The sequence below is a fragment of the Eschrichtius robustus genome, chromosome 14 (genome assembly GCF_028021215.1).
Source record: "Eschrichtius robustus isolate mEscRob2 chromosome 14, mEscRob2.pri, whole genome shotgun sequence".
NCBI classification, from domain to species: Eukaryota; Metazoa; Chordata; class Mammalia; order Artiodactyla; family Eschrichtiidae; genus Eschrichtius; species Eschrichtius robustus.
The window spans coordinates 99,412,253-99,437,980 of NC_090837.1; the positions used below are offsets into that span (position 1 = coordinate 99,412,253).

Here is a 25,728-nt window from a genome sequence, read left to right on the forward strand (position 1 = left end):
CTGTGAAGCCTACTGACCCTGGTGTGAACCCCGCTGACCGTGGTGTGAACCCCACTGACCCTGCTGTGAAGCCTGCTGACCCTGGTGTGAACCCCGCTGACCCTGGTGTGAACCCCACTGACCCTGCTGTGAAGCCTACTGACCCTGGTGTGAACCCCGCTGACCCTGGTGTGAACCCCACTGACCCTGCTGTGAAGCCTGCTGACCCTGGTGTGAACCCCGCTGACCCTGGTGTGAACCCCACTGACCCTGCTGTGAAGCCTGCTGACCCTGGTGTGAACCCCATTGTCCCCTGGTGTGAACTACACTGACCCGGGTGTGAAGCCCACTGACCCTGGTGTGAACCCCGCAGCCCCATGGGAACCCCACTGCGACCCCCACGCAGTGCCAGCTCAGCCGGCCTCCTGGGGCTGAGTCTCAGGGTCAGCACTGCCCATCTTAGCTGTTAACACAGTCCTTCCTGCCTGTCCTTCTGCAGCTGCCAACAGACAGCTCCTATTCCTATAGCTCTTAAGCACATCTTTTTTTCTTGGGAATTCCCAGGGTTTTTTCCTTTGCTTTCATTAATCTTGTTTTTCTTCGTTTCTGTTGCTTTTATCAGTTCTGAAATGTTATGTGGTGTCCCTTCACTACTACTTCTGTTGTATGATGCGAAAGGCCAAGTAAGAACTCTCTTCCTTCTTGTTTCTGGGGCACTTCTATCTTTAACTGATAGAAACCATTGAACAATATTCAAATTTTATTTTTTTAATATTTCATTTAATTCTCTTTATTTATTCTCTTTATTTTTTTTTTTTAATTCTCTTTGACTTCTTTCTTTCTTTAGTAAACTGACAATGTCAGTCTGTATATCCTTTTTTTTTTTTTTAAGAGTTTCCTGTGCTATACAGCAGGTTCTGGTTAGTTATCCGTTTTATACATAGTATCAATAGTGTATATATGTCACTCCCAATCTCCCAGTTCATCCCACCCCCACTTCCCCCCTTGGTAACCGTAAGTTTGTTCTCTACGTCTGTGTTTCTATTTCTGCTTTGCAAATAAGTTTGTCTGTACCATTTTTCTAGATTCCACATATAAGTGATATTATACAATATTTGTTTTTCTCTTTCTGACTTATTTCATTCTGTATGCCAGTCTCTAGGTCCATCCACATCTCTGCAAATGGCACTATTCCGTTCCTTTTTATGGCTGAGTAGTATTCCATTGTATATATGTACCACATCTTCTTTATCCATTTGTCTGTCAGTGGGCATTTAGGTTGCTTCCATGTCCTGGCTGTTGTAAATAGTGCTGCAATGAACATTGGGGTGCATGTATTGTATATCCTTTTAAAAAGTCTGATTATATGGGACTTCCCTGGCAGTCCAGTGGTTAATACTCTGTGCTTCCACTGCAGGGGGCACAGGTTCAATCCCTGGTCAGGGAACTCAGATCCTATGTACTGCATGGTGTGGCCAAAAAAAAAAAAAAGTCTGATTACAAAATGAGAAAGGTACAAGGCTTTCTGCAAATCTGGCTTGTTCTAGTTTTTGCATCAACAATTTTATATTTAGGGTAACATGTTCGGTCAAGCTTGGAGATACTTATACTAGGCAGAATTATGACTGTACCTCTGTTTAGCTCCATAATATCTCATGCCTATTTCAGCACGATACTTTTCCTTTTTTTTCACAGTCTGAGAATGCAATTATACAGATTTAGCAGAAGGGATGAAAACCATAAAATGTATAGAGGACACTGAGTTAGGGGCTTAAGGCTTCCATTTGATTCAACCAAGTTTGTTTTCCCATTGCAAAGTTTCCATTAAAATATGAGTAGCAATACTTTTAGTATTTACTAAATATGCTTCTGCATTTAATAAAGAATAGATTAAAAAAATTTTTTTTGTTTTGCAAAATACACAATTCTGAAAAGTAAAGTGCTTTTTCCTCTACTGACCTAACACTCTTTTTTTTTGAATTTTATTTTATTTATTTTTTTGTACAGCAGGTTCTTATTAGTCATCAGCTTTATACACATCAGTGTCTACATGTCAATCCCAATCGCCCAGTTCATCACACCACCATCCCTACCTCCCGCCACTTTCCCCTCTTGGTGTCCATACGTTTGTTCTCTACATCTGTCTGACCTAACACTCTTAAAAGGCTTTTCCAGCTTAAGAAAGAAAAGCTGTTTCATAGAAATTCTCTACAGAATTAAAGATGTTTGAGTCACCTCATCCAGTTTACTTTGTCTTTCAAGGAAAACAGTACAGAACATAACTCCTGTAACTCTAAAATGAATGTATGTTCCTTAGATCGTTGTGTCACTGATAGCAGAAAGCAAGCGATCAGAACACTTTATGGGGCACGTCAGATTCCCTCAGGTCCGCAACTTGCAGTTACATGTCTCTAATGATTATGTTCTTTGTGCATATGCTTTAAAATGCCGCATAACAGTCTAGTTGGTCAGAAACAACCGTCTTGCCAGTGCTGGGTCAGGGAGGGTTTACCCACGTGAGGCAGACGTGGGCAGTACAAGCACGGTGGTGTTCCACGAGGCGATGGCGCGTTCCTTCCGAGCAACACTTGAGAACCTCTTGCCGATGGGGTGTCTTTGTGTAAACGCTGATGTCGATGAGAGCTTGTGTGGCTTGGGAGGCAGTTTTCCTCTCATTTTCTGTAGGTCGGGCGGCCGGATCAGCGGGTGTGCAGGAGGCTTGCCAGGGAAATGCCCACATGCACGTTCCACCGTCTGACCGCCCGGGGCAGCGCCTGGTGCCCTGCTCAGAGCTCTGCTCGGTCAGCACACCAAGAAGGGAGTGTCGAAAACGTTAGCTACCAGGTAGAAAATTCGCTTCCGAAGTTGGAATTAACTTTCCCGAAGTTTTACTGAAGGAAGATTCTTAGGAGATTTTTGTCAAGTTATTTACACGTCAGGTGCCCTTTCTGCGACATTTTACAAGTTTGAGCTAACCTACCAGATATTTTCAGTAAGGCCTCATTTTCCAGGAAGCGTGCTTGGGGAAAAGAGTACTTTCAACGTTACTTAGACCTAGGAATGATATTCAGGTATTGATGGCTTGGGGAATTTGCAGCCTATCGAGGTTGCAAAAGATGCTAATATTAGAGGATTCAGTGTTTGGAAAGCATGCACAGGAGAGAAGTCCAAGGGTGTGACTGGACAGCCTTTTGCTGAAGAGTTTAGGTGTGGTACTCATGGATCCACTTAGCCATCTCAGCAGAAGCGAGGAATAGATGGGGTTGTCCAGCAGAGACCTGTGGAGGAGCCTTTTGTGTGGATGTGTGGACCCCCATGACACACCCGAGAGCCCCACAGAGGCTTTGAGAATGTTATACCAGCAGTAACACTGCCAGCTCGGACTGGAAGGGGCAGAGACAGGACAAGATAAGAAGCCTGTGAGAATCCCAGATTCTGCGGGCTGAGGATGGGCTGTTAGAGCCTCCTAGCTGTAAACGTGTGCGTCGGAATCCCAGATTCTGCAGGCTGAGGATGGGCTGATAGAGCCTCCTAGCTGTAAACATGTGTGTCAGGATCCCAGATTCTGCAGGCTGAAGATGGGCTGATAGAGCCTCCTAGCTGTAAACATGTGTGTCAGGATCCCAGATTCTGCAGGCTGAAGATGGGCTGATAGAGCCTCCTAGCTGTAAACACGTGCTGCGTTTTGGAAAAGGAAGAATAACTCAGAGGCCAGAGCTGGCATGGGCCAGGCAGAGGGCTGTGGAGCTGTGAGTCCAGAGGGTGGAACATCCTGTCACAGAGAATTATTCTCAGCTCTTGAAACCTTATGGAATCTGCCTTGCTGGGCAGTTTGTAGTTACTTATGTGTGCTGGATGTTAGTACTTTTTCAGTTCTCGGTTTTGCTAATAATCTTTCTCAATCTCTAGCTTGAATTTTTACTCACCCAGTGGTGAAATGGTAAATAAAATTGTTAATTTTACATAGTCAAATTATAGTTCTATTTTGTTGCTGGCTTTCAGTCTCTGTATGTTTAAGAAATCCTCCTCTACTCCAGGATGGTGAAGCTGTCCTCCGGTGTTAACTTCTCAAAGTTTATCAGTTTTATCTTTTACCACTGGAAGTGTTTTTGTTCTTTTTCTTTTTGTTTGTTGTTTTTTAATGGTGTGAAGTAGTATTTTCACATGTTTTTCCCATACTGGTCGTTTTAGCACCCTTTACAGAAAACACTCTTTTCCCCAATGATCTAGGGCCCCCTCCGTCACATACTAAGTTTTCATGTATGCACAGGTCTGTTTTGGGTCCCCTGTTCTGGTCTGGTTGTATTTTCCTGACCAAATAACAAAGTGCCTTAGCTCATAAGCCCTTATAATAAGTCAGTATTTGATAAAAACAAGTCCTTCCTCCATGTTTGCTTTCCTTGGTCATTTGCATTTAATATTAAATCTTCCTTTGCTTTCCTTGGTCATTTCCATTTAATACTAAATCTTCCACACCACGAATCTGGCATATCTCTTAATCATTTTAGGTCTTCTCTAACATCTCAACATTTAAAAAAATTTCCATAGGAATCTTGCACAACTTTTGTTAGAGCTATTATTAGATACTTGGTATTTTTTAAATGCTGTTAATAAATAGTGTTTTTTGAAAGAACTGTTTCCTATATATTTGTTGCTGGTATGGAAAAATAAAGTGGATTTCTATAAAATGATTGAATCCATCAATTTTGGTAAAACTTTATTGATTTTAATTATTAGTCTGGAATCTATTGGATTTTCTCTGTAATCAGTAGATAATCAGTAGATAATGGCAGCTTTCTTTCTTTCAATTTTTTGCACCATTTCTTTCTTTCCCTTCTCACCATCGTAATGATTTATAGTGTAACCTTAGGTAGAAGTAATGATAACGGACATTCTTCTCTTGTTTCCAGTGTGACAGGCAAAACGTTCAACATTTCATCAGTAAGGATGCTACAAGTTTTTACAGAACCCCTTTTCTATAATATATAATAGAAGCTTTTTCTACCTCTATTTGCTAAATGTTGTTTTTAAATTATTCATATCATTTAAAAAATACTTCTACTAAATCTATTGAGATGATTTTTCATCTTAAATTTTTCTTCTTTAATATATTATTATGCTAAATTAAACTGATTGACTCTCTTATGCTATACCTACCTTGTATTCTTTGGGGGAAAAAACACAACTTGGTCATGGTATAATACGCCTTCATGTATTACTAGGTTCCATTTGCTTGTAATTTTTGTGAAATTTTTGCATTGGTTTACATGAGTGAGATTGACTTATAACTTTCCTTCTCACATCATTCTTTTGGTGTTCAGTATCAGGATTATGCTATTCTCATAAAATATATTGATGAGTCTTCTCTAAAATATTTTTGTTTAAAATTATAATTATTTATTCCTTGGACATATTTACATCAAGGAGGCCATGTCAGCCTGAACTTTTTGTTGTGGAAAGATGTTTGACAGAGTTGATTTCTTTACTAGTTTAAATATATTTCTTAAATAGTATAGTTCATATAGTTAACTTCAAAGAGTTAGAAAAGCTGCTTTCAGGCTTTTAATTTCCTCTTGAGAAAATCGAGTCAGTTTTGGAAAAGTTATGGTTTTCCAGAAGTATGTCAACTGTACCTAAATATTCAAATTTTTAAAAAAATTTATTTATTTAATTAATTTATTTTGGGCTGCGTTGGGTCTTTGTTGCTGCGGGCTTTCTCTAGTTGTGGTGAGCAGGGGCTACTCTTCCTTGTGGTGCACGGGCTTCTCATTGCGGTGGCTTCTCTTGTTGCGGAGCACGGTCTCTAGGTGCGTGGGCTTCAGTAGTTGTGGCATGTGGGCTCAGTAGTTGTGGCACATGGGCTGTAGAGTGTAGGCTCAGTAGTTGCAGGCACGGGCTTAGATGCTCCGCAGTATGTGGGATCTTCCAGGACCAGGGCTTGAACCTGTGACCCCCTGCATTGGCAGGCAGATTCTTAACCACTGCGCCACCAGGGAAGCCCTCAAATTTTTTAAATTAAATTTTGTTAATAGTGTTTTCTTGTTATCTCTTCTTATATGTAGGATCTGTGATATTGATCTTCTTCATTCTTGATACTTATTTCTGCCCTTTCTCTTTTTTTTCTTGATTAGTCTTCCAGTGGTTTGTCAACTTTAACAGTCTTAAGGTTGAGGTTATTGATTTTCTATGCTATATAATATTTTTCTATTTTATTAATGTTACCTTACCTTATTTCTTTCCTCCTACCGTCTTTGGTTTCTGTTATTCTTACTTCTTCAGATAGATGCTTAATTCACTAGTTTTCACGTTTTTTTCCCCTTTTTGAATATATGCAGTTGAGGCTATAAATTTCTCTCTAAGTACTACTTTGGCTGCATCCTAAAAGTTTTCATATGTATAGTGTTTCTGTTATTGTCAACTACAGAATATTTTAAAATGTCCACTGTGATTTCTTCTTTGACCCATAGTTATTACAAAGTTATTTCTTAGTTTACAACCATATTTGACTTTTCTAAGTATGTCTTTGTTCATATTTGACTTAATTGCATTGTTGTCAGAAAACATAGCATTCATTATTTCAGATCTATGAAATATGTTGAGACTAGTTATAGGGCCTGATATTTAGTTGGTTTTTGTAAACATTCGCTGTGTGCTTGAAAAGAACATGGAATCTGAATTGTTGGCTGCAGTGTTTCATATGTCCATTAGGTCACGATTGTTCATCTTGTTTTTCAGTTTCTCTGTACCCCTGCTTGATTTTGTTCTTTACCTTTTCCAACAGTCACTGAGGGTTGTGTTAAAATCTCTGATCAGTATTGTGAATTCATCTATTTTTCCTTGGAATTCTGTCTGGTTTTGGTATTTACAAATTTTTTTTGTAAATACCAAAATTTTTTTTTTAACATCTTTATTGGAGTATAGTTGCTTTACAGTGTTGTGTTAGTTTCTGCTGTATAACAAAGTGAATCAGCTATATGTATACATATATCCCCATATCCCCTCCCTCTTGTATACAAATTTAAATTGCTATATATTTCTGCTGAATTAGGCATTTTCTCATTACAAAGTGACTTTCTTTATCTCCACTAAAGCTTTTTGCATTAAATTCTACTTTGTTTTATGTTAATATAGTAACGCCGACTGGTTTTAATTTGCTTGGCATGTCTTCTTCCATCTTTGTACTTTCAACTTTTCTGTGTAATTATATTTATATGTGTCTCTTGTAAATAGCATAAAGTTTAATTTTTATCTACTCCCATAATTTTTGACTATTTAGTGCATACACAATTATTGTAATACTGTTATATTTTTAGTTTAAATCTATCATTTTATATTGTGCTTTTAATGTGACTTAACTATTCTATATTTTTTCTCCTTTCTTACCATTTTTTAAATTATTTTTTGTAATTCCACTTTTTTTCTAGTAGTTTGTAAGTTTTATAAGCAGTTTCTGTTCTTTTAGTATTTATCCTAGAAATTAAAAACATTCTTAATTTCTCAAAGTCTAAAGGTAATCATTTCCTTTGCATGTCACCTTAGAAGTGTTTAACTCCATTTACCCCTTCTGACCTAATCCATTTTTGTCATTTATTCTAACTGTAGTTATTCTTAAACTCCAAGATATTACTGTTTTACACATTCCCTCTTTTTAAAAAAATATTTATTTATTTATTTATTTATTTATTTATTTATTTATTTATATATTTTGGTTGTGCTGGGTCTTAGTTGTGGCACTCAGGATCTTTGTTGCGGCATGAGAGATCTTTAGTTGCGACATGCAGACTTCTTAGTTGCAGCATGCAGACACCCAGCTGCGGCATGCGAGCTCCCAGTTGCGGCACGTATGCGGGATCTGGTTCCCCGACCAGGTACCGAACCCGGACCCCCTGCATTGGGAGCACAGAGTCTTAACCACTGGACCGCCAGGGAAGTCCCTACAGATTCCCTCTTAATTTTGGTTTAGCCATGTTTTGTTCTTCTTCTTGCATTTTCACACCTTCCAAGTAGAATAATTTTCCTTCTGTCAGAAATTTATTTTTTTAGTTTTTGTTTAGTGCTGGTCTTTGTTGGGAACTCTCTAGATTTTTGCTTGGCTTTTCTTCTTGAAAAATAGTTTCACCTGTGCATAGATTTCTAAGTTGTCATGATTATTTTACTCTCTTTCGGCTTCCGTGGCTGCTGTCTATTAGCTGTCATTTAAGTCTTACTCCCCCGTGACCCTTCCAGCCTCTTTCAGATTTTCTCTCTGTTGTTGATGTCCTGCTCTCTGATATAATGTCTAGATGAATGTTTATTCTTGAATCTGTAGATAGGTTTCTTTCATTCATCCGAGAAAATTCTTAGTTTGTCTTTTTAAATACTGCCTTTGCCCTATTTTGTCACCTCTCTTTCAAGGTTGGTTAGATATCCACACTGTATCCTTTGTTTCTCCTGTTTTTACTTTTGTATTTCCCACCTTTTTGTCTCTGTGCTTTATTCTATTAATAAATAATATTCCTAGTGCCCTGTCTTCCAAGTCACTAATTTCATCTTTGGCTGTGTCTAATCAGCTATTCAACCAATCAGTTTCTTAATTTCAGTTATTGGTATTTTTTTAGTTCTAAAAATTTTATTCAATTTCTGTATCACATTGACTGTTTCATTTTTATATTTGCCTATTCCATGCAAATATTCTTCTAATTGTTCTTGTGTATCCAGGTGTTTTATAGTTTGTGTCTGTCACGTGTAATATCTGATGCCTTTCGCAGTTTTGTTCTCTTGTATTTTTTCCTTGTGGCTCTTGTTCATGGTATGTTGTTTGACTGTGTACTGTGTGGTGTTTGATGTTGTGTTGTGCTGTGGTTTATTTGGGTTTTGTTTGTTTCTTTGCAATTATATTTAAAAGGCTAACTATAGGAATCATTTGAAATAAAAGATGAAAATATGTTTTTCCAAGACAAATACCCTGCTTCTAAACTGTGTACTTGGAGGTACTGCCTGTCTTGGAACATCTTCATCCAAGTTCAAGGTTCACAGTTACTGAATTATTCAGGAAGTGTGAGCCTGGCTCCATCTCCACGTGTAGGTGCCGTGGTCCAGGTTCTCCCTAAGTTTGAGAGTTAGCCCTTCACGGCCCTGCCCGTCACGGGAAGGAGGCCCTCTTGTTGGACCTCCACCTTTCGATGTTCCTGGTCTTTACTTTTGCTCCTTGCACAGGTGGACTATGGAAGAGAAAGTCCAAACTCTTGGAGAGGGCGTGTGCTCTCAGGGCAAAGGAGATCATATGGTCCCTGACCTCTCTGGTAGCTGATTTGGATTTAGTCCAGAAATTTCTCACTATCTACTCAGTTCTTTATTTCTTTTAAGAATTAAAAAAAAATTATACAGTATTTCTTATTGTTTTCAGTGGGAACATTGAAAACAATTCAGTGGGAACATTGGTTCAAATAAAATACCTCCCATTACCCTAGATCACAGAACTTTTTTGCAATTTTTCTTTTTTTCTTTTTTTTTGACCATGCTCTGCAGCTTGTGGGATCTTAGTTCCCCACCCAGGGATTGAACCCAGGCCACGGCAGTGAAAGCGCCAAGTCCTAACCACCACCGGACCACTAGGGAATTCCCTGCAATTTTTGTGTAAAGGAAGTTATACAAATTTGATTAACTTCCATGGCAGTACTTTCCAACCTAAAATTTTGAGGTCTCAAATATGATAAACCTTATTCTTGAGAATGCACCAAGCTTTCTTTTAACGACAAAATACAACTATATCATAGAAAACCTGGGAAATGAAGGCTTTTAAAAAAACATCACTTGGATAAAGAAACTACAGTATATCTATACAGTGAATACTGTCCATCAATAAAAAGGAATAAACTGTTGATCCATACGATAACTTGGGCATAACATTCTTGAAGTTACAGAAGTGTAATAGTGGAGAATAAATCCCTGGTTGCCAGGGGTAGGGCTGGGACAGGTGTGACTCTTGAGGGGGAGGGGGAGGAGGGTCCTTGCCATGATGGAAACGCCTGTGTCCTGGGGGAGACGGATGGACAGGCTGGTGATGGGAACCTCTCCGTGGGACCCAGAGCAGAGAGTGCAGAGCCCGGATCAAGTCTGCATTTGAGTTAACCGCACTGTCGCAGCAGGTCTGTGTGGGGATAGCGTGCAGTGGTCGTGCAACATGTTACCTTCAGGGGAAGCAAGTGAAGGGCACACGGGACTCTCTGTCCTGTTTGCCACTTCTTGTGAGTCTAAACTATTTCAAAATTAGAAGTTATTAAAAAGCACCCTTGATCTATGAGAGTGAGTATGTGTCTTAGAGGCAGACTTCAGGCTCTTGAATCAGGGGGTGTGAGTCTGCTTTCTTGTGTTGATGCCATGACAGCTGTGGCCGCGGGCAGGTCTCCCAGCCTCTGCGCCTCAAGTTTTCTCATCTGTTTCTCCATGGGGCGAAGTTGTGTATAAAACAGTGCGCCAAGAGCATGACTTTGCTCTTTGTGCCTTTGTCCTTCTGGCTCTTCTTACATTCAGCTTCTTGTATCAATTTGTGTTGGCTTTTAATAGAACGCTGAGTACCTCTTTCATCTTATCAAATACATTTACTACCTCATTTGCCTTTTAACTAGACTATGGTGTTTCTTCATGAAAGAGCTACGGATGCAGTTTTTAGATGATGTGAGTGTAAGGCAAAGGGGGATTACCGCCATGCTGAACAGCCCCTGGGGAAGGACGGTCCTCCGCTGTCTGGGTGCTGGGGAAGGATGGGCCTCCACTGTCTGGCTGCGGCTGGAACAGGGAGCCGGGTGTGCCCTCGGGCTCTTCCCGCGCCTGTGGACTCTGCTTCCCTCTGGCCGCGCGCCCTCCTCACCTGGCTGCACAGATGGCGTTGGAGGCCTCGGGCTCACGTTCTGCTTGCTTAATTAAACTCTTGAAAAGCGAGTACTTCTCTCCAACCCGTTGAGGAAAACTCCCGAGAGGGCACCAGCCTCCCGGTGCCACTGCTTGCCCTCATGCAGTGTGGACTGTCCAGGCCCAGCACGGGGGTGGCCGTGCCCACTGGCTGGGCAGGGCAGGCTCTGAGAGCGCGGGGCCGCCTCCTGCCAGCCCCCCGGCCCCGCTGCGTGGGTTCGCTGTGGGCAGTGTTCCCTTCGGGACGAGAGCCGAGCTGAGCTGAGCTTCTGCAGCCCGGGGAGGCTCCTGACTTTCTGCCCCAGGCTTTCCCTCCGTCAGCTTCGTTATTAAGATTCTGCTGGATCTGGGGTGTTTGCCCTGTTTCCTTTCGCTATTCCTTCATCCTTTGACTTTTGGAGACATTTTAAGGTGTATCTGTTAAATTGCTTGTAATTAGTATATTGATTTATTTGTTTAGAAACTGAGAGACGTGCTATTTTTAATAGGAATATTTACCCTTTCACATAATTGACACAGACTATTTGGCCTCACTTCTGCTGTGTGTATTTGTACTGTTGCTACACAGATGTTTTACATGCACACGCGTGCACATACAGCCCTGCAAGGCCCCCCCGCGTGCGGCCTGAAACCACAGTGAATGCTGGGAGAATCCTGAATTCCTCTGTCTCCATTCACCCCAGGATTTGACCCTCTGATCAGTATTTGGTTGTTGTGGGACCTGAGAAGATGGGCTGATTCTCCCTGAAGAACCTTCTGGGTTTGTGCCCGTCCTCCTGACGTGGGAGACGCGCTCTCAGAACCGCGGGACCCGTGCTTACCAAGCCCACGGCCTGTGCCACCTCCTTACTCGCCTTCTGGCCTCCAGGCTTTCTTTCGTTCTGTCCACCTTGGACACTGAGGCTCAATTTATTTTTTGAAACACTATTTTATTTCAAATCCCCAGTCCACCCACGCCCACTCCAGAACTTGATAATGTGATTTAGAATTTTGCTGCTACCAATTTCAGCTACCTTTCATACTTAACTAGATTTTCTGTTCCTTGGGACCCAAGACTACATTTTGTTTATCCTCTTGTGTGTTGCAGTGGATACAAATCACAGGGGCAGTTAGCCTATTGGGGGGAATATCCGATCTGCCAGTGATGGAATGTCCATGCCTTCTGAGCCCCGGAGCCTGGCTGACCGCCTGCCTTCCTAGGTGGCACCCACGTGCTGCCCACCCCGATGCTTTCCATTTCAGCTCTGCCTTTTCCATGAAACCTTCTCTGGCTGTTCAGGGCCAGTGATCATCTGCTCCACCAGCATGACTCTCAGTCACCCGCTTTGATGCGCTGTTGCTGACACGTGGCATTTTCCAGGTGCTGTTACCAAGGCTCAGAAGGGTCAAGTCTGTCATCAGCCCAGATCATGGAACTAGTACATTTGGGAATTAGGAATCCATACAAGTCATATGTAACGTCATTCCTGTAAAATTCCATTAACCCATGCTTCCCCCCAATGGGGGGGAATTCAGGGGCATTCAGGGGGTTGATTTGACAGGAGTTGACTATCTGGAAAAAGGAACCTAGAATCACTTCCAATTTCTGGCTTGGGTGACGGGTAGATCACACCATTCATTGGTGGGAGAAGCGTCTCCTCCTCCTTGAGCAAGAATAAATTTGTTCTTACTTTGTTTGGCACAGGACGGGGAGGAAGTGGGAAAACTAGCCTCCATCGTGTATATATTCGTTTAAAGGTATTTGTGATAAATCTAAGGTCAGATACCCTGTAGGCAATAGAATATACAGTCTGAAGCCCGGGAGAAAGGTTCAAACCAGTAACAGAATATTACCTTCCCGGTGCTTGGCCATGGGTGAATTCACCTAGTGAAAACATTTTGGAACCATCCCTTGCCATCCGCGGTGCTTCATGAAAATTTTAAAGAATCACACAACGAAAAATTTGGGGGGGAAATTCAGATAAAATAGCATCTGTGCTTTTTCCTTTAAATGACAAGTTACAGGAAGAGGTTTTGATTACTTTAGATAAAACTTGTCATTTAAATGACGTTTCTTTTGCTCAGATTAGGATCTAAAAATAAGTCTCACTTCAGAGGAATGGGTGTGAATTATTTCAGGTAGATTCACTCCCAGCGGAGCCTGGTGTGAGCTGGGGCTGTTTCACCAGGTTCTGATAAATGCTGCGGTTTAATTGTAACAAATTAAGTTGAAATGTAGCAGGCCTCATGGGGCGCCAATGGGGTCGCACTGCATGTTTTAGCAAAGTACACCTCACTTATTCAGGGTCCAGGTTACCTCCTCAGACACTTTTGTAGCTGTAAGATGAGACTATTTGGAAAAGAAAGTGCCACCATTAAGATGATCTTATGTTCTAAAATTAACCTTGTGCTTTCTTCCTGTAGTGTAAAGCAGGTTCATACATGTTCCTCTCGGTGACACCCCTGAACACCCTGGCCCATGAAGATGGTTTACTTCATTCTTCTTATTTTATAACAGTAAAGGTCACAACTGCCTCTGGTTCAGCTGACCATCTAAAATTGCAATGACTTTTGCACTTATTTGGAATAGGTCTCTAGATAATTTCACAGTTGCTAAATTAGCAACATAATTTAGCTTAAATATACATATGGTATCTATTACCTTATAATCTATTACTGTAATACTCAAAATAGTAGGCTTAACATAATTTTTTGTTCACAAATCATGGTACTATAAAGTACTAGTGGAATAGAGGTCTGGGTTTTCAAATTCCATAAAATTAGAACATTACTAAGAAGTAAGTTAAATATGGTGATAATTACTCTGTCAACTTGGTGTTTGAAGTTTGAGCTTCTAGAAATTTTTTGCGTTAAAAAGCAAATTATTGTACTAACATTTGATCAAGATGTACAGTGTGAATCAGAGTAAACAAGCTTTACTTCCTACCTATATGGTATTATTGTCCTAGTTGAAGGTATTTTTCCTTAATAGTTTTTCACTTGTAAACCATGAACTTGCGTTCTGCAGTAGTTCTGCTTTATTTTTCTGAACGTGAAGGTTATCTCCATTCCCTTTTTCACTAGTAACTACTGCTTTGTACATTCTTTGAGGGGATTTAGGTTTGTAGTCAACCTAAACTGTTCCAGTGGTATCGATTTGTGATGCAGTATTTCATGAAGTATTATAGTCTTACAATTCTGTACAACAGTGGTTGTGTTAGTAAACCCTCTCTGGCCCAGGATATCAGGAGCACGACCTGGAGGAACCTGAGAGATGCTCCTTTGGTTTCCACTCAGCCCCATGCCCAGTGCAGACTGCAGGCTCTTGAGAAAGGCCTGGCCGGCTGCAGATAGGAACCCACTTGCTTTGAGATCCCTGAGGCAGGCTGATGTCTTCAAAAGTAATTCGACCAAAAGCTGCAAGGAGACCACAGCACACAGAGAAGAGCCCTGTCTTCCCGATTGTAGACGTCTGCTCCAAGGAGCCAGCTGGGCCGTCTTCACAGGGGTCACGTGCCCCGCCCAGGCCCTGCCCCTGCTCTGTGCCCACCAGGCTCCTGCTCGTTCATTGGCCATCTGGCCTGCGTGTTACCAAGTGACTCTGACTCTCACTTTATTTCCCGACTCCTGGGGACTCTGTCTTATGACCACACCCAAATCACAGATAAGTCCCTGTAAAATCCTTCTTTTTTAAAAAAAAAATTATTTATTTTATTTTTTATTTATTTTTTTTAATTTTTGGCTGCGTTGGGTCTTCGTTGCTGCACGTGGGCTTTCTCTAGTTGCAGCAAGCGGGGGCTACTCTTAGTTGTGGTGCGCGGGCTTCTCCTTGCAGTGGCTTCTCTTGTTGCAGAGCACAGGCTCTAGGCCTGTGGGCTTCAGCAGTTGTGGCTTTCGGGCTCAGTAGTTGGGGCTCACGGGCTCTAGAGTGCAGGCTCAGTAGTTGTGGCGCACGGGCTTAGTTGCTCCGCGACATGTGGGATCTTCCCAGACCAGGGCTCGAACCCGTGTCCCCTGCATTGGCAGGCAGATTCTTAACCACTGTGCCACCAGAGAAGTCCTGTAAAATCCTTCTTTTTCTTCTTCCAACCTTCCTCACACCCTGAACTCTTCCTGGGCGGCCGCTACTTAGTACCTGTTGGCAGGACACTCCCCAGTACTTTGCCAGCCTTTCCTCCTGGCTGGCCACCCCTCCGGGTGCCTCCCCACAGCTGATGGGAGACCCCTGGGGCTCACACAAGCCAGGTGCTGTGTGCAGGTGATGGCACCTCCTGGACCAGTGCCCCTGGGGCAGGGGAGGCCCGGGGACTGCGGTGCTCTCCCCACAGGTCATCTTGCGCAGGCCATGTCCTCACCCTCCTAGCAGGATTAGGAAGAGCCAAGAGGTAGCGAGGGGCTGCTTTACAAGGTCTGTGTCGCTGTCAGTTAAAGATTTTCTTTCTGACCAGCACAGGTATTATAATTTGTAAGATGTGAAAGTTATGGACAAATAAATTGTGATTATTTTATTTTAATTTCTTTGACTTACCTACAGACTTTCTTCACGGACTGACTCCTTAAGATCACTTTCCAAGTGTGCGTTTATTAATAGGCAGGTCACAGGATTGGACACGAGCAGCTTCACCACGTGGAGTTGGTCCGTCCTATCGGCTGCTTTCCTGATAGAATTACGTCAGGCGCAGACTTCCTGGTAGAACTTGAAGCATATCTGAGTGGTCTGAGGTCTGATCGTTAATGAGGACGAATGAGGCCCGGCTGGTTATGTACAAGGTACAATTCCTCTGTCCTGTTCTCCCTGGTGATGGTCTGGGGCTGAGTGACTCCTTGCTGACTGAAGGGCTTCACCAGTCTGCCTCGGAGGCGTGCGGAAGGGCCGCCGCTCACCCAGCCACGTTTCGTGTCCTACCTGCCGTAAACGTGGCCGCCGCGCACGATGAGCGTCCTGCCTTGAGGGACAGTGACGCCCACACCCTGTGCCAGACGCTTGGTTCCTTTCTGTGATTTGATACTTTCTTTACTGGCTCTCCAAATTCTAGCCTCTTGAACAGATGAAATTTTCTTACCTCTAAATCTAGGCCCTGTTTTCACCGTTGCTAAGGGGCCTCTCATTTGTTGGTGGTTCTTCTTACTTCTCGCTGAAACCCTGGGAGCCCTTCCTGGTTCGTGGGCTGCTTCTGTGCTGGCTTCTTCCTGGGGGTATCTCAGCGTTAGCTTGAGCCGTGGCACGTTTCCCCGTGCCAGCCCCTGTCGTCTCAGTGCAGTATTGTTCCACGCCCCTGGGTGTCTGCCTGCCTCCCTGCACACCCCTGGATATCTTTGATTTTCTGGTTTTCGTTAGCCAAATTTCACTCTCTTTGCCACACTTATATTTTGCATTTCACGCTTGTGCATTCTTTTAATCAAATGAAATAAAAATCTTGTAAATAAAAATATTCTGTGTAAAAAAAAATGAGACACAGCTGAACATTTTTGACACACCTGGTATATGGAGAGAGCTGCTCTGGGAACAGCTAGCAAGCAAGCCCTCCCCGCAGTGGTACGTTCTTAGTGCGTGTCCTTACAGGGGGCTCTTTAGAATTCCAGGCTTGGAAGGACTCTATTCCAGTCCTGTGCTTTCAGGCAGGATTGCAACAAAACTGTCCAAGGTAGGATGGACCACCATTTGTTTTAAGTTGCAATCTTATTATACAATTGTAAATGATGAAATTTCTAAGGTAAGTAAAAGGTCCAGAGTCTAGTGACAGATGCCCTTGTGTTTGTCATAGATTTAACATGTTCAGTCTTTGTTCAGATCCTTTTTCTTTTTAAGAAGGTAGATGTCATAAAGTCATGGACCTTCCCTCTCTCTGCTCCTGCCTTCCCCAGAGGTGATTTTTCTCCTGAAATTGGGGTGGGTCCTTTCTGTTCGTGTTTCTATGGCCTTGGTGCATATGGTGGGACCCGTGAACGTTATAAAGTTTTGTGTATTTTTTAAAAATTCATAAATGTGATAGTATTAAGTGTCTTTGTGCCTTGGTTTGCTATTGCCCCAATTTTAACTCTACTGTTGCTGGGCGGCTTGGATGTTTTCACGATCAGTGCCGCACGGACGGCATCCTAGTACGTGCTGCTGGGCGCACGTCGGGGCTTCTCCTGGTGGGCCGATGGCTGGAAGAGGCGCGGCCGGTGACACTCTGGCCAGTCTTCGTTTCACTGCGTGCTGCCAGGTCCTCTCTAAGTGGCTCCACTGATGACACTTCTACTTGCAGTTCATTAAAATACTTGTTTCCCCACATCCTCACTAATGTTTGCTGTTCTCAAGCTCTTTTGTTTTGTTTCACAGTTCTCTAATATCCTAAATATTCTGAACTCGTATTTAGAATACCTTTGTGGTTATCCACGAAGATGATGGTGTGTGGTAGAGGCATCAAAGGAAAGAGGGCTTTTATTCAGGCCCTTGCTGGTTGGAAGCAGAATAGGGGTGAGCAGTCTGGAGCCCCACACGGGCCCCCGATGGACTGTCCACAGAACACCGTCTGCCCCCCGTGGGAGATGGCGGTATCGCGAGGGTGTCCAGGGAACAGGTTTCAGACGTGGTGAGTTTGTGTATGTGGAATTTGGGTTTTGGAGAAAGAATCACGGGGAAAAGTTGGGTCAAAGAGTTAACACGTAGACGTCTAAGGTGATGGGGGTGTGTGGGGAGACGCAAGGGGGACAGACGTGTGCGGCACGACTCTGGATGCAGGCTGGCGGGGAACGCCGCTCGCGGGCTGGATGGCTCCACGCGCTCCGCAGAACGCTTGCCCCAGGGGTGCTGAGGCCAGAGGGCCGTGGACCCTGCACGGGGCAGAGCACAGTCCCCGGGCGGAGCGCCTCAGCCGGTGTCCTGCAGGCCCCCCTCCTGGACCACCTGCCCGCGCCCTGCACAACGGGGCTGCTTAAAAATGGGTCAACGAGAAAAACGAATTTCTACGAATCATACACATATGTGTTTACGTTACGTTTTACATTAATTCATAGAAACGTATGTTCATTCACCAGTCTGTTAATGTAGAGCTCTGGCCCTTTTTTTTAGTATGTTTTGAAAATCTACGTTGTTTTCCTCATACAAAGAGGTATTCAGAGTGCACGGTTTATAATTTCCCCTTTGGATTTCCTTACGGCGGAGGGAGAACGATTTTACAGATCTGTCTGGTGAGAATCTTCCCGAAGATTTAAGTTCCTTGTTTTTTGTCTCACCCACACCTTATTAAAAATGTTTTTTTAGAACAATTCATCACTATCCAGTCTTTCAAAACCATTCCATTTCACTGAAGTGGAAAAACAGATCTCTTGATTTCGGTTAATAATCCCATTTCATCAAATTACATAACATCAGTGTGTACACCCGGCACGGGTGGGCCACAGCGGCTCTTGGTCGGTGGACGGAGACGGTCAGCATCATGTCGGAGGGCAGCTTACAGGTGCTGGTGCCGTGGACATCAGTCTCCCCAGCAGAATGGCGCATGCCGGGCGGGTGCGGGACAGTCCACCGTAGAGCGTAATTCGGGCCGTGGCTCAGCCTGCTCGGGGGTCGTGGCTCTGACCCTGAAGTCCAGGCTCCGCGAGGCGGGCTGGCCCCGCCCCCCGCTCTCAGCCTTTCTGGTCCTCTGGTCTCAGGGCCTGGCCCAGGGGCTCGCGCACTCAGAGGGCCTTCCGCCCGCCCGGTCCTCCCCTCGGAGCCTGTTCCCCTCCCGCAGGGCGCTCATCACGCTGGGGACGCTTCTTTGTTTTTATAAAATGACGGGCCAGATATCCAGACCCGTTTCAGATGTTGATTCCCAGTAAGGCCGGCGAGTTCCTTCCACGTGGCGCTCTCCCCTTTGAGCCTGGATGGGGAGGTTCGCTGTGTCCGCCCTTCCCAGGTCCTGCTGCCGTCGCAAACCGGGCTGGAGGGCCGAGTAGGAGCACCTGCTTCTCCGGCACCTGCAAACACGCTCTGGGCTGAAAAGAGGCCTGTTGACTCAAATGTCAACACGTTCATTTATCTTACAGTCTAACATCCAGTATGATCTATTTATCCCATATGAATTAAAAGACAGTGCATTTAAGTAAATAAATTTATATGGAAAACCTGGACGTGAGGTGTTGGATCACGCTAATGACTGCGATGGGTTTTCTTTGGCAGTTTGCGTGTGAACCTGGACATGGGCAAAGCCGCCTACGGGTGGATGATTATGAAAGATGAGAATATTCCCGGCACAGTGGTCCGGACCAGCACCATCCCGGAGGAGCTGGGGCGCCTGGTGTACCTGCTGACCGACAAGACAGGTACTGCTCTCCGCGCGTTCACCTCTGGAGGCATCTAGTGGCGGGGGGGATCCTGGCATGTCTGTGCCCACACACGTTTATGGGGGGTGTGTGTGTGTGTGTGTATGTGCATGCGCCTGCACGTGTGTGAGAAACAGAGTATTGAATTCACGGTTAGAATTCCCCAGACTCGGGACTTCCCTGGTGGCACAGTGGATAGGAATTTGCCTGCCAATGCAGGGGACACGGGTTCGAGCCCTGGCCTGGGAAGATCCCACGTGCCGCGGAGCAGCTAAGCCCATGCGCCACAATTACTGAGCCTGCACTCTAGAGTCCGCGAGCCACAACTACTGAGCCCATGTGCCGCAACTACTGAGGCCCGCGTGCCTAGAGCCCACGAGCCACAACTACTGAGCCTGTGAGCCACAACTACTGAAGCCTGCACGCCTAGAGCCCGTGCTCTGCAACAAGAGAAGCCACCGCAATGAGAAGCCCCCACATCGCAACGAAGAGTAGCCCCTGCTTGCTGCAACTAGAGAAAGCCTGTGCGCAGCAACGAAGACCCAAAAATAAATTAATTAAATTAAATAAAAGAAACTCCCCAGACTCAGGCCTTGAAACTGGCCTCCAGCGAATCTTCATCTTCTAACATAAGAGTATCATCAGAATTAGCAAAATGTGACATTCTTAGAGATTTAAAAGACATATTTCTATATTTTGAACTTTCTACAGCCTTACAGTTGTGTTTTTGTTTTATTTAACTACCTGTATTACACCTCTCTGTTGGCTTCTTAAGAGCAAAAAGAGCTTGTTTATTATAGAATGATAGTTATGAGCTATTAGAAGAAAATAACAATAAGATATGTGAATTTGGTATTTTAACAGTGACATTCTCCTAAAGAGCTGCACCACAAATGATTTATCCCACCCTAAGGTTGCATGCTCCAAATTCTCTTTGTCCTTATTTCATTTTTTTCTTTCTTTCATCAGAGAATTCTTGTCAATCCATAACATACTAAGTAAAAGACAAATTGAATCCAGAACTATAACAAGAGCTGTATCTAAGGGTTAAAATCTCTTTTTGATTTGTTGATTCGTGGTGTAAATTCCTAGTAATTCTTAGCGAACCAGAAATAAAAGAATATTTATATAAACGGTAAAGGAAATATGTCTTGAATAAAATTAAAAACTTTATTTTTAATAAAATATTAGAAAAGTCTTCACTATAGTCAGGAAGAAGAAAGACTAATCTGTACCATGCTTTGATTTAACATTTATTACTCCGGCCACTGCCGTGAGACAGGAAGTAGAAGATCCACGACCAGAAGAAGAAACAGATATTTACAGATATAATGATCAACCAAGGAAATGAACTGCTAAAAATAAGAAATCAGTAAAGTGGCAGCTTACAAATTAAAATAACAATAGCAATAAAAATAGCTCCCTCATGTGTAGAATAGACCGAAGAAGAAAGATCCCATTCACGATAGCTCAAGTACATGTAAAACGTGTGGACATAAACTGGGGGAACATACGGGCACGTATGAAGAAAGTGACCAGACCTGATAGAGAAACGTAAGAGACTGACATCAGTGGAGAGAGGTACCGTGTCCCGAATGTGAAAATTCAGTATTCTATAGCAGCCAGCCTTCATGAGGAATTTGTAAGTTTACTGCAGTTCAGTCAAACTCCAGTTGTTGGATGGTATTTGGTTTTCATTAGGACTTGTCTTGGTGGGACATTGAGGAATTGACCTGTAACATAATAGCAACTTGAGGGCCTCAGGGTCAAGAAGGTAGACAGAGAAAATGCCTTCCCGACTCACTGCACTGATGGGAAAAACTTTAAAGGATAAATCTTCAACGGTACTAGAAATCAAGCAAAAGTGCCGTTAGATGATCCAGAAATTGGAATTCGTTGGATGGAGAAACAGGAACACAGCAAACCCAAACTCAAAATGGCTCCTGAAGAGATCCTACAGAAACGTAAGAAAATGTCTCCAGAACAGAGTCCTGGGGAAATACTAAATTCATAGCCAACAAGGATCTGCAGCGAGATTCAGGGAGTCATCAGGCTGCCCATCATCAAGAGAGGACCGCCCCGAGCCCCTGGCTTACAGCACCAGGCAGCCTGGCCTCTATTGATAACATACAATCAGAAACCAGGAGCCACCAAGATGAGATCAAAGTCCAATTCAACCAGGCGAACTGTCCCCAAAGGAAACAAATTCAGTGATTTTTTTACATAGAAACCAAAAAGAACCATCAGGAAAATTTCTAGAATTGTAAGAGAGTTCAATTACATGTATCAACTCAATATCAAAATTAAACTGCATTTCTCTATACCAGCAACAATTGGGACGCTTAATTCTAGAAATGCCAAGTAGAATAGCAACAAAAAAGTATAAAGTAATTAAAAATAAATTTTAACAAAAAATGGGTAAGAACCATGCGGATGTTTTTAAGTTTTGAAAAACCTTTTACCGAGACCTGATTAAATGGGTGGACACCCTGTTCTCGTGAGTAGGACACCTTAATGCAATGAAGGTGTCATTCCTCCCGCATTAAAAATCTGACGTGTCTGCAAGTACAGGACGAATGGGGAAGTCCTACTCACTGTTGGTCGGCGCGGCACGTGGCTCACTGCCTTGTAAAGCGGGTGTTGGGCATTTCGGCCCAGTGTCTGTTCCCTAAAGAAGCATCTGGAGATGTACCAGGATGTACCAGGATGTTCACAGCGATGTCCTGGCCACAAGAACACACGGTCCGGATGTGACACAGAGAAAGTCACCACCAGGACAGCGGCGCACTGTGGCATGTTCTTGCAAGAGCACACAGCAGTGACACGGAGTGCAGGCGTTTACCTCCGCGTGGACGGGCGCCGCGGGGAAACGCTGAGCGGGGGAAGGGTTGGGGGCAGGGCGGCCGGACGCAGCTCTGGGCTCATCCTCGGGCCTGGGCCCCACCAGCCGCCTTTCCTACCACCTTCCAGAGGCCTCCTGCGGGCACCTCCTGCACCATTACTGAGCTTATGGTCGTCCTTATCAGGGGGGAAGCAGGTCTGCTCTGGACCAGAAGTCCTCTTGTGGCCATTTTAAATCTGCATGTAATGGTCCTAGAATGATATTGACCTATTATTTCGTCTTAATTTAGAAACAGAAAGCACATGCCTGAGAACACACAGTAAACTCAAGGCTCTGTGTCTCTGGCTGTTTGATATCAGTAAGTAAAGGTTTTGTGACATTATTTGTCCTTAAAAGGCTAACTTTTATTTTGCATTTTAAACAATAATGGGTTTATTGTCTGTAGCTCCTCCATTTTTCTTTGTTGAATTGGAGTTACATTCAGGGTAAGGATAAGTGGTTTTTGCCCAGGGTCATAAAGACAAAGTCTCATTTTTCCCACATTTCACTCTGCTGCTTTTAAAAGGCAAGAACATCGCTTCTTAAGGTTTTAGCTTAATAAGTAATCTTGGTTCCTGAGACTTTTTTAAACATCACAGAAAAATTATATAAAATATATTAGAGAAAATATTTTGCATTTCATTTTCTAAAAGGCCTTTTTATGCTAGAAGTCATCTGTTCCTGACGTTGAAGCCGTGCGGAGGTTTTTTTGAATTTTTTGGTCTGGAATTTTTTTCAGGCCCTTCTCGGTAATCCCAAGGTGAACGCCATCTGTGGAGCACCTCCTGTCGGTGTCAGAGGCAGGGGAGGAGGGCAGTTTGCAAACATCTCAGTGGCCCAAGTGTCAGCCGAGAAGGTTAGGAATGAGCTGTTGTCAGGAGCCTTACGTGGCTCCCGAAACTGTGAGGTGATCCTTCGTGCGGCTGTAAATTGGGTTTGTGCTTCATCAATAAGCTTTCTGACGAGAAGCGTCCATCACGGTGTCTCTTATTTGCCACAGCAGAATAGAAAATGAAGTATCCCAGTAATTGCATTCTCGTTTCCTTCTCGTGGACAAGAAAGCGATGTGCTATAATTAGGTTTGATTGGAGTGCACGTTTCCGGTAAGATCTGAAATTAATGATGTTGCTATAGTGACACATCTGCGGCCACCAGTGCGTGAAACATAAAGTAATTCATTCGACAAGAGTAGACATCTGTTAACTGCCAGGATGCAGAGCGCATTGACACTGACCAGAAATACTAGGCGTTACGTGCTCAACGCGCCAACGATGCTGAAACCGGAGGACGGATCGTTTGCGCTGAACCTGCTGGGAGGGCCTCCACCTCCTCCCTGGCTACCCCGACAATGCCGTTGTTTGAGGACAGTGCTGCCGAGGGTTCATAAATTTTAAAACTTGACTCAGGTGCAGCCTCTTAAAGCGATACATTAATTCCTGTGTTAGTTTTTATCTTCGTGTAGGACAAAGCCATTCCTGAAACACCCACTGAAACAACGGGTTTTTGGACGCATTTTAATCATAGCATCCGTTACCCAACACGCCACGTTGTTTAGACTCGAATCACGTGTGAGTTTCACAGGACGGCATCATCGTGGTGGGGAAGCGCTGTTTCCATGGTTTCCAAGGGCACCAGAGCACGTGTGTGCCAGTCAGTTCGCACACACGCAGCGGAGCGTGTGCTGGTGTCCTTCGACCGGAGGGCCACTGCGGCCTCTCCTGCCTGGTGGCCACGACTGGGGCCTCAGTTACGACGGGCGTGCACAGTCTCACTGAGGCAGCCGTTTGCTGGCGCAGGTGCCTGGATGTGAGGGAGGCTGGCGTTTGGGGTGTTGGGCCGGTCGAGGTAGCACACACATACAGATGCCAGCAGTGCAGGGCTTGTGGTCTTTTGAGAAAGCCTCACATACAGCAAAGAGAATGTGTGACTCCGCCTCAAAGAAGGTCGAATAATTTTTAAACGGACGCGTACTCTGCAGTCTGGTAAATTAGTCATCACTTTTTAGAAGTTTTGTTTCCACTCCTGCGCCATAAGGTCTAAGTAACCGTGTTTCAATACAGCCATTGACCCCGTGTCCTTGTCACTTTGCTTGACCAGAATCTTTGCAGAAAGACCTGCCCAGTGCAGGTGGGCCAGTGTCCCGCAGCCGCTCCTCTGCGGCCTGCAGAGTATTGGTCTGAGGCCAGGTCACAGCCCAGGAAGGTTTGACCAGAAAGTTTTGCGTCTGCTTCTCCAACGCCTCCTCTGCGTGGCTGTGAATCCCATCTGTCGCCACCCGGAGAATGGTGCCCGTGGGACTTTTTCTTTGGAAACTAATTTTCTTTTTGCCTGCTTAGCTCATTGTAGTCCAAAAAACTGCTTTGTTAAAGAGCTACAGCTTTTTTTTTTTTTTTTTTTCCAGGAATCACAAACAAACCTTTTGTCACATTTTCTGTCCACAGAGCTGCCACGATGATCAGGTCACTGTGAGGCCGCTGCCCACCTCGCTCAGTCCTCTCCCTTTTCCACGTTTCAGATTTAGGACATCTTAACTTTTGTCGTATTAAGATGACAAAAATTGTAGAAACTATCAACTGGCTGGAATCATGAAAACATTTAAGATAAGACTTGAAAAATCATTTTGCGTTGCTGACTCTTTAGTAACCAGTAGAATCTTATACTTACCTGCTGTCAGGAGGGCACAGAAAGCCCGAGACTAGCACTGACCTTCCCGCTCAGCACTTTACAGAGTCAGCTGCAGAGTAAAAACACCACTGAAATTTTGAAAATATTTTGTGATGCATCTTAATATGTTAAGTAATTACATGTGACACATGAAGGACTGTCTGCGTAAATATTCCAGTTTCTTCAACCCAACAGGATGTGAGTACATTTACTCAGGTGGCAAAATAACTAATATTTTATTATTTATTTGATGAGGAGTGCTAGTCATTTGTTCAAATGTATCAGTTCTAAGCCATTGAAAACATGATTTATTAGCAACTTAGAAACTTTGGAAGATGCCACAGTCATCACTACACAGTGTTGGGTTCAAGTGACAGAGGTCAGGCTGTGTCGCCCTTAGCGTTTGGTGTAGCTTCTGAGCAGCCTTCATGACCATCTGAGTTTCCAGTGTCTGGTCTCTGCATATCCCCGCCTGGTCCATGCCGGCCGTCATCCCCATCCTCTCCCCTTCCCTGCCTCCCAGCCCTAGTAACCCCTAATTTCCTTTCTACCTCAATAGATCTGCCTGTTCTGGACATTTCACAGAAATGGAACCATACAGTATGTGGCCTTTTCTGACCAGCTTCTTTCGCTCAGCATAACATTTTCAAGGTTCATCCGTGTTGTAGCCTGTGTCAGTAATTGCTCCCTTTTCATTCCAGAGTAACGTTCTGTTGCACAGATACACCACATTTTATTTATCCATTTATCAGTTGATGGACATTAGAGAGTTGTTTCTGTTTTCTTGTCTGTGATGAGTGACACTGCCGTGAACATTCAAGGTTCCAGCCAAGGCAGTTAGGCAAGAAAAAGAAAAAGACATCCATACTGTGAAGGAGAGTAAAACTATCTATTTGTGTGTGACAGGGTCTTCGTGTAGACAATCCTAAGGAATCCCCTAAAAATCTGTTAGAACCAATAAATGAGTTTCGTAAGGTTTAAGATGCAAGATCAACATACAAAAAAGAATTTTATTTCTATACACTAGCAATGAACTATCCAGAAAG

The 25,728-nt window shown here is 43.9% G+C and overlaps 1 protein-coding gene across 9 annotated transcripts in view; it reads left to right on the forward strand.

The window, feature by feature from the left end:
• ATP9B (ATPase phospholipid transporting 9B (putative)) overlaps nt 1-25,728 on the forward strand; it is a 252,828-nt gene that overhangs the window by 173,950 nt on the left and 53,150 nt on the right. For all 9 annotated transcript variants that reach the window (XM_068562639.1, XM_068562640.1, XM_068562641.1 and 6 more), the window contains one exon: nt 18,995-19,137. In XM_068562639.1, the coding sequence (XP_068418740.1) occupies nt 18,995-19,137 (143 nt within the window). The remainder of the gene's footprint in view (nt 1-18,994; nt 19,138-25,728) is intronic.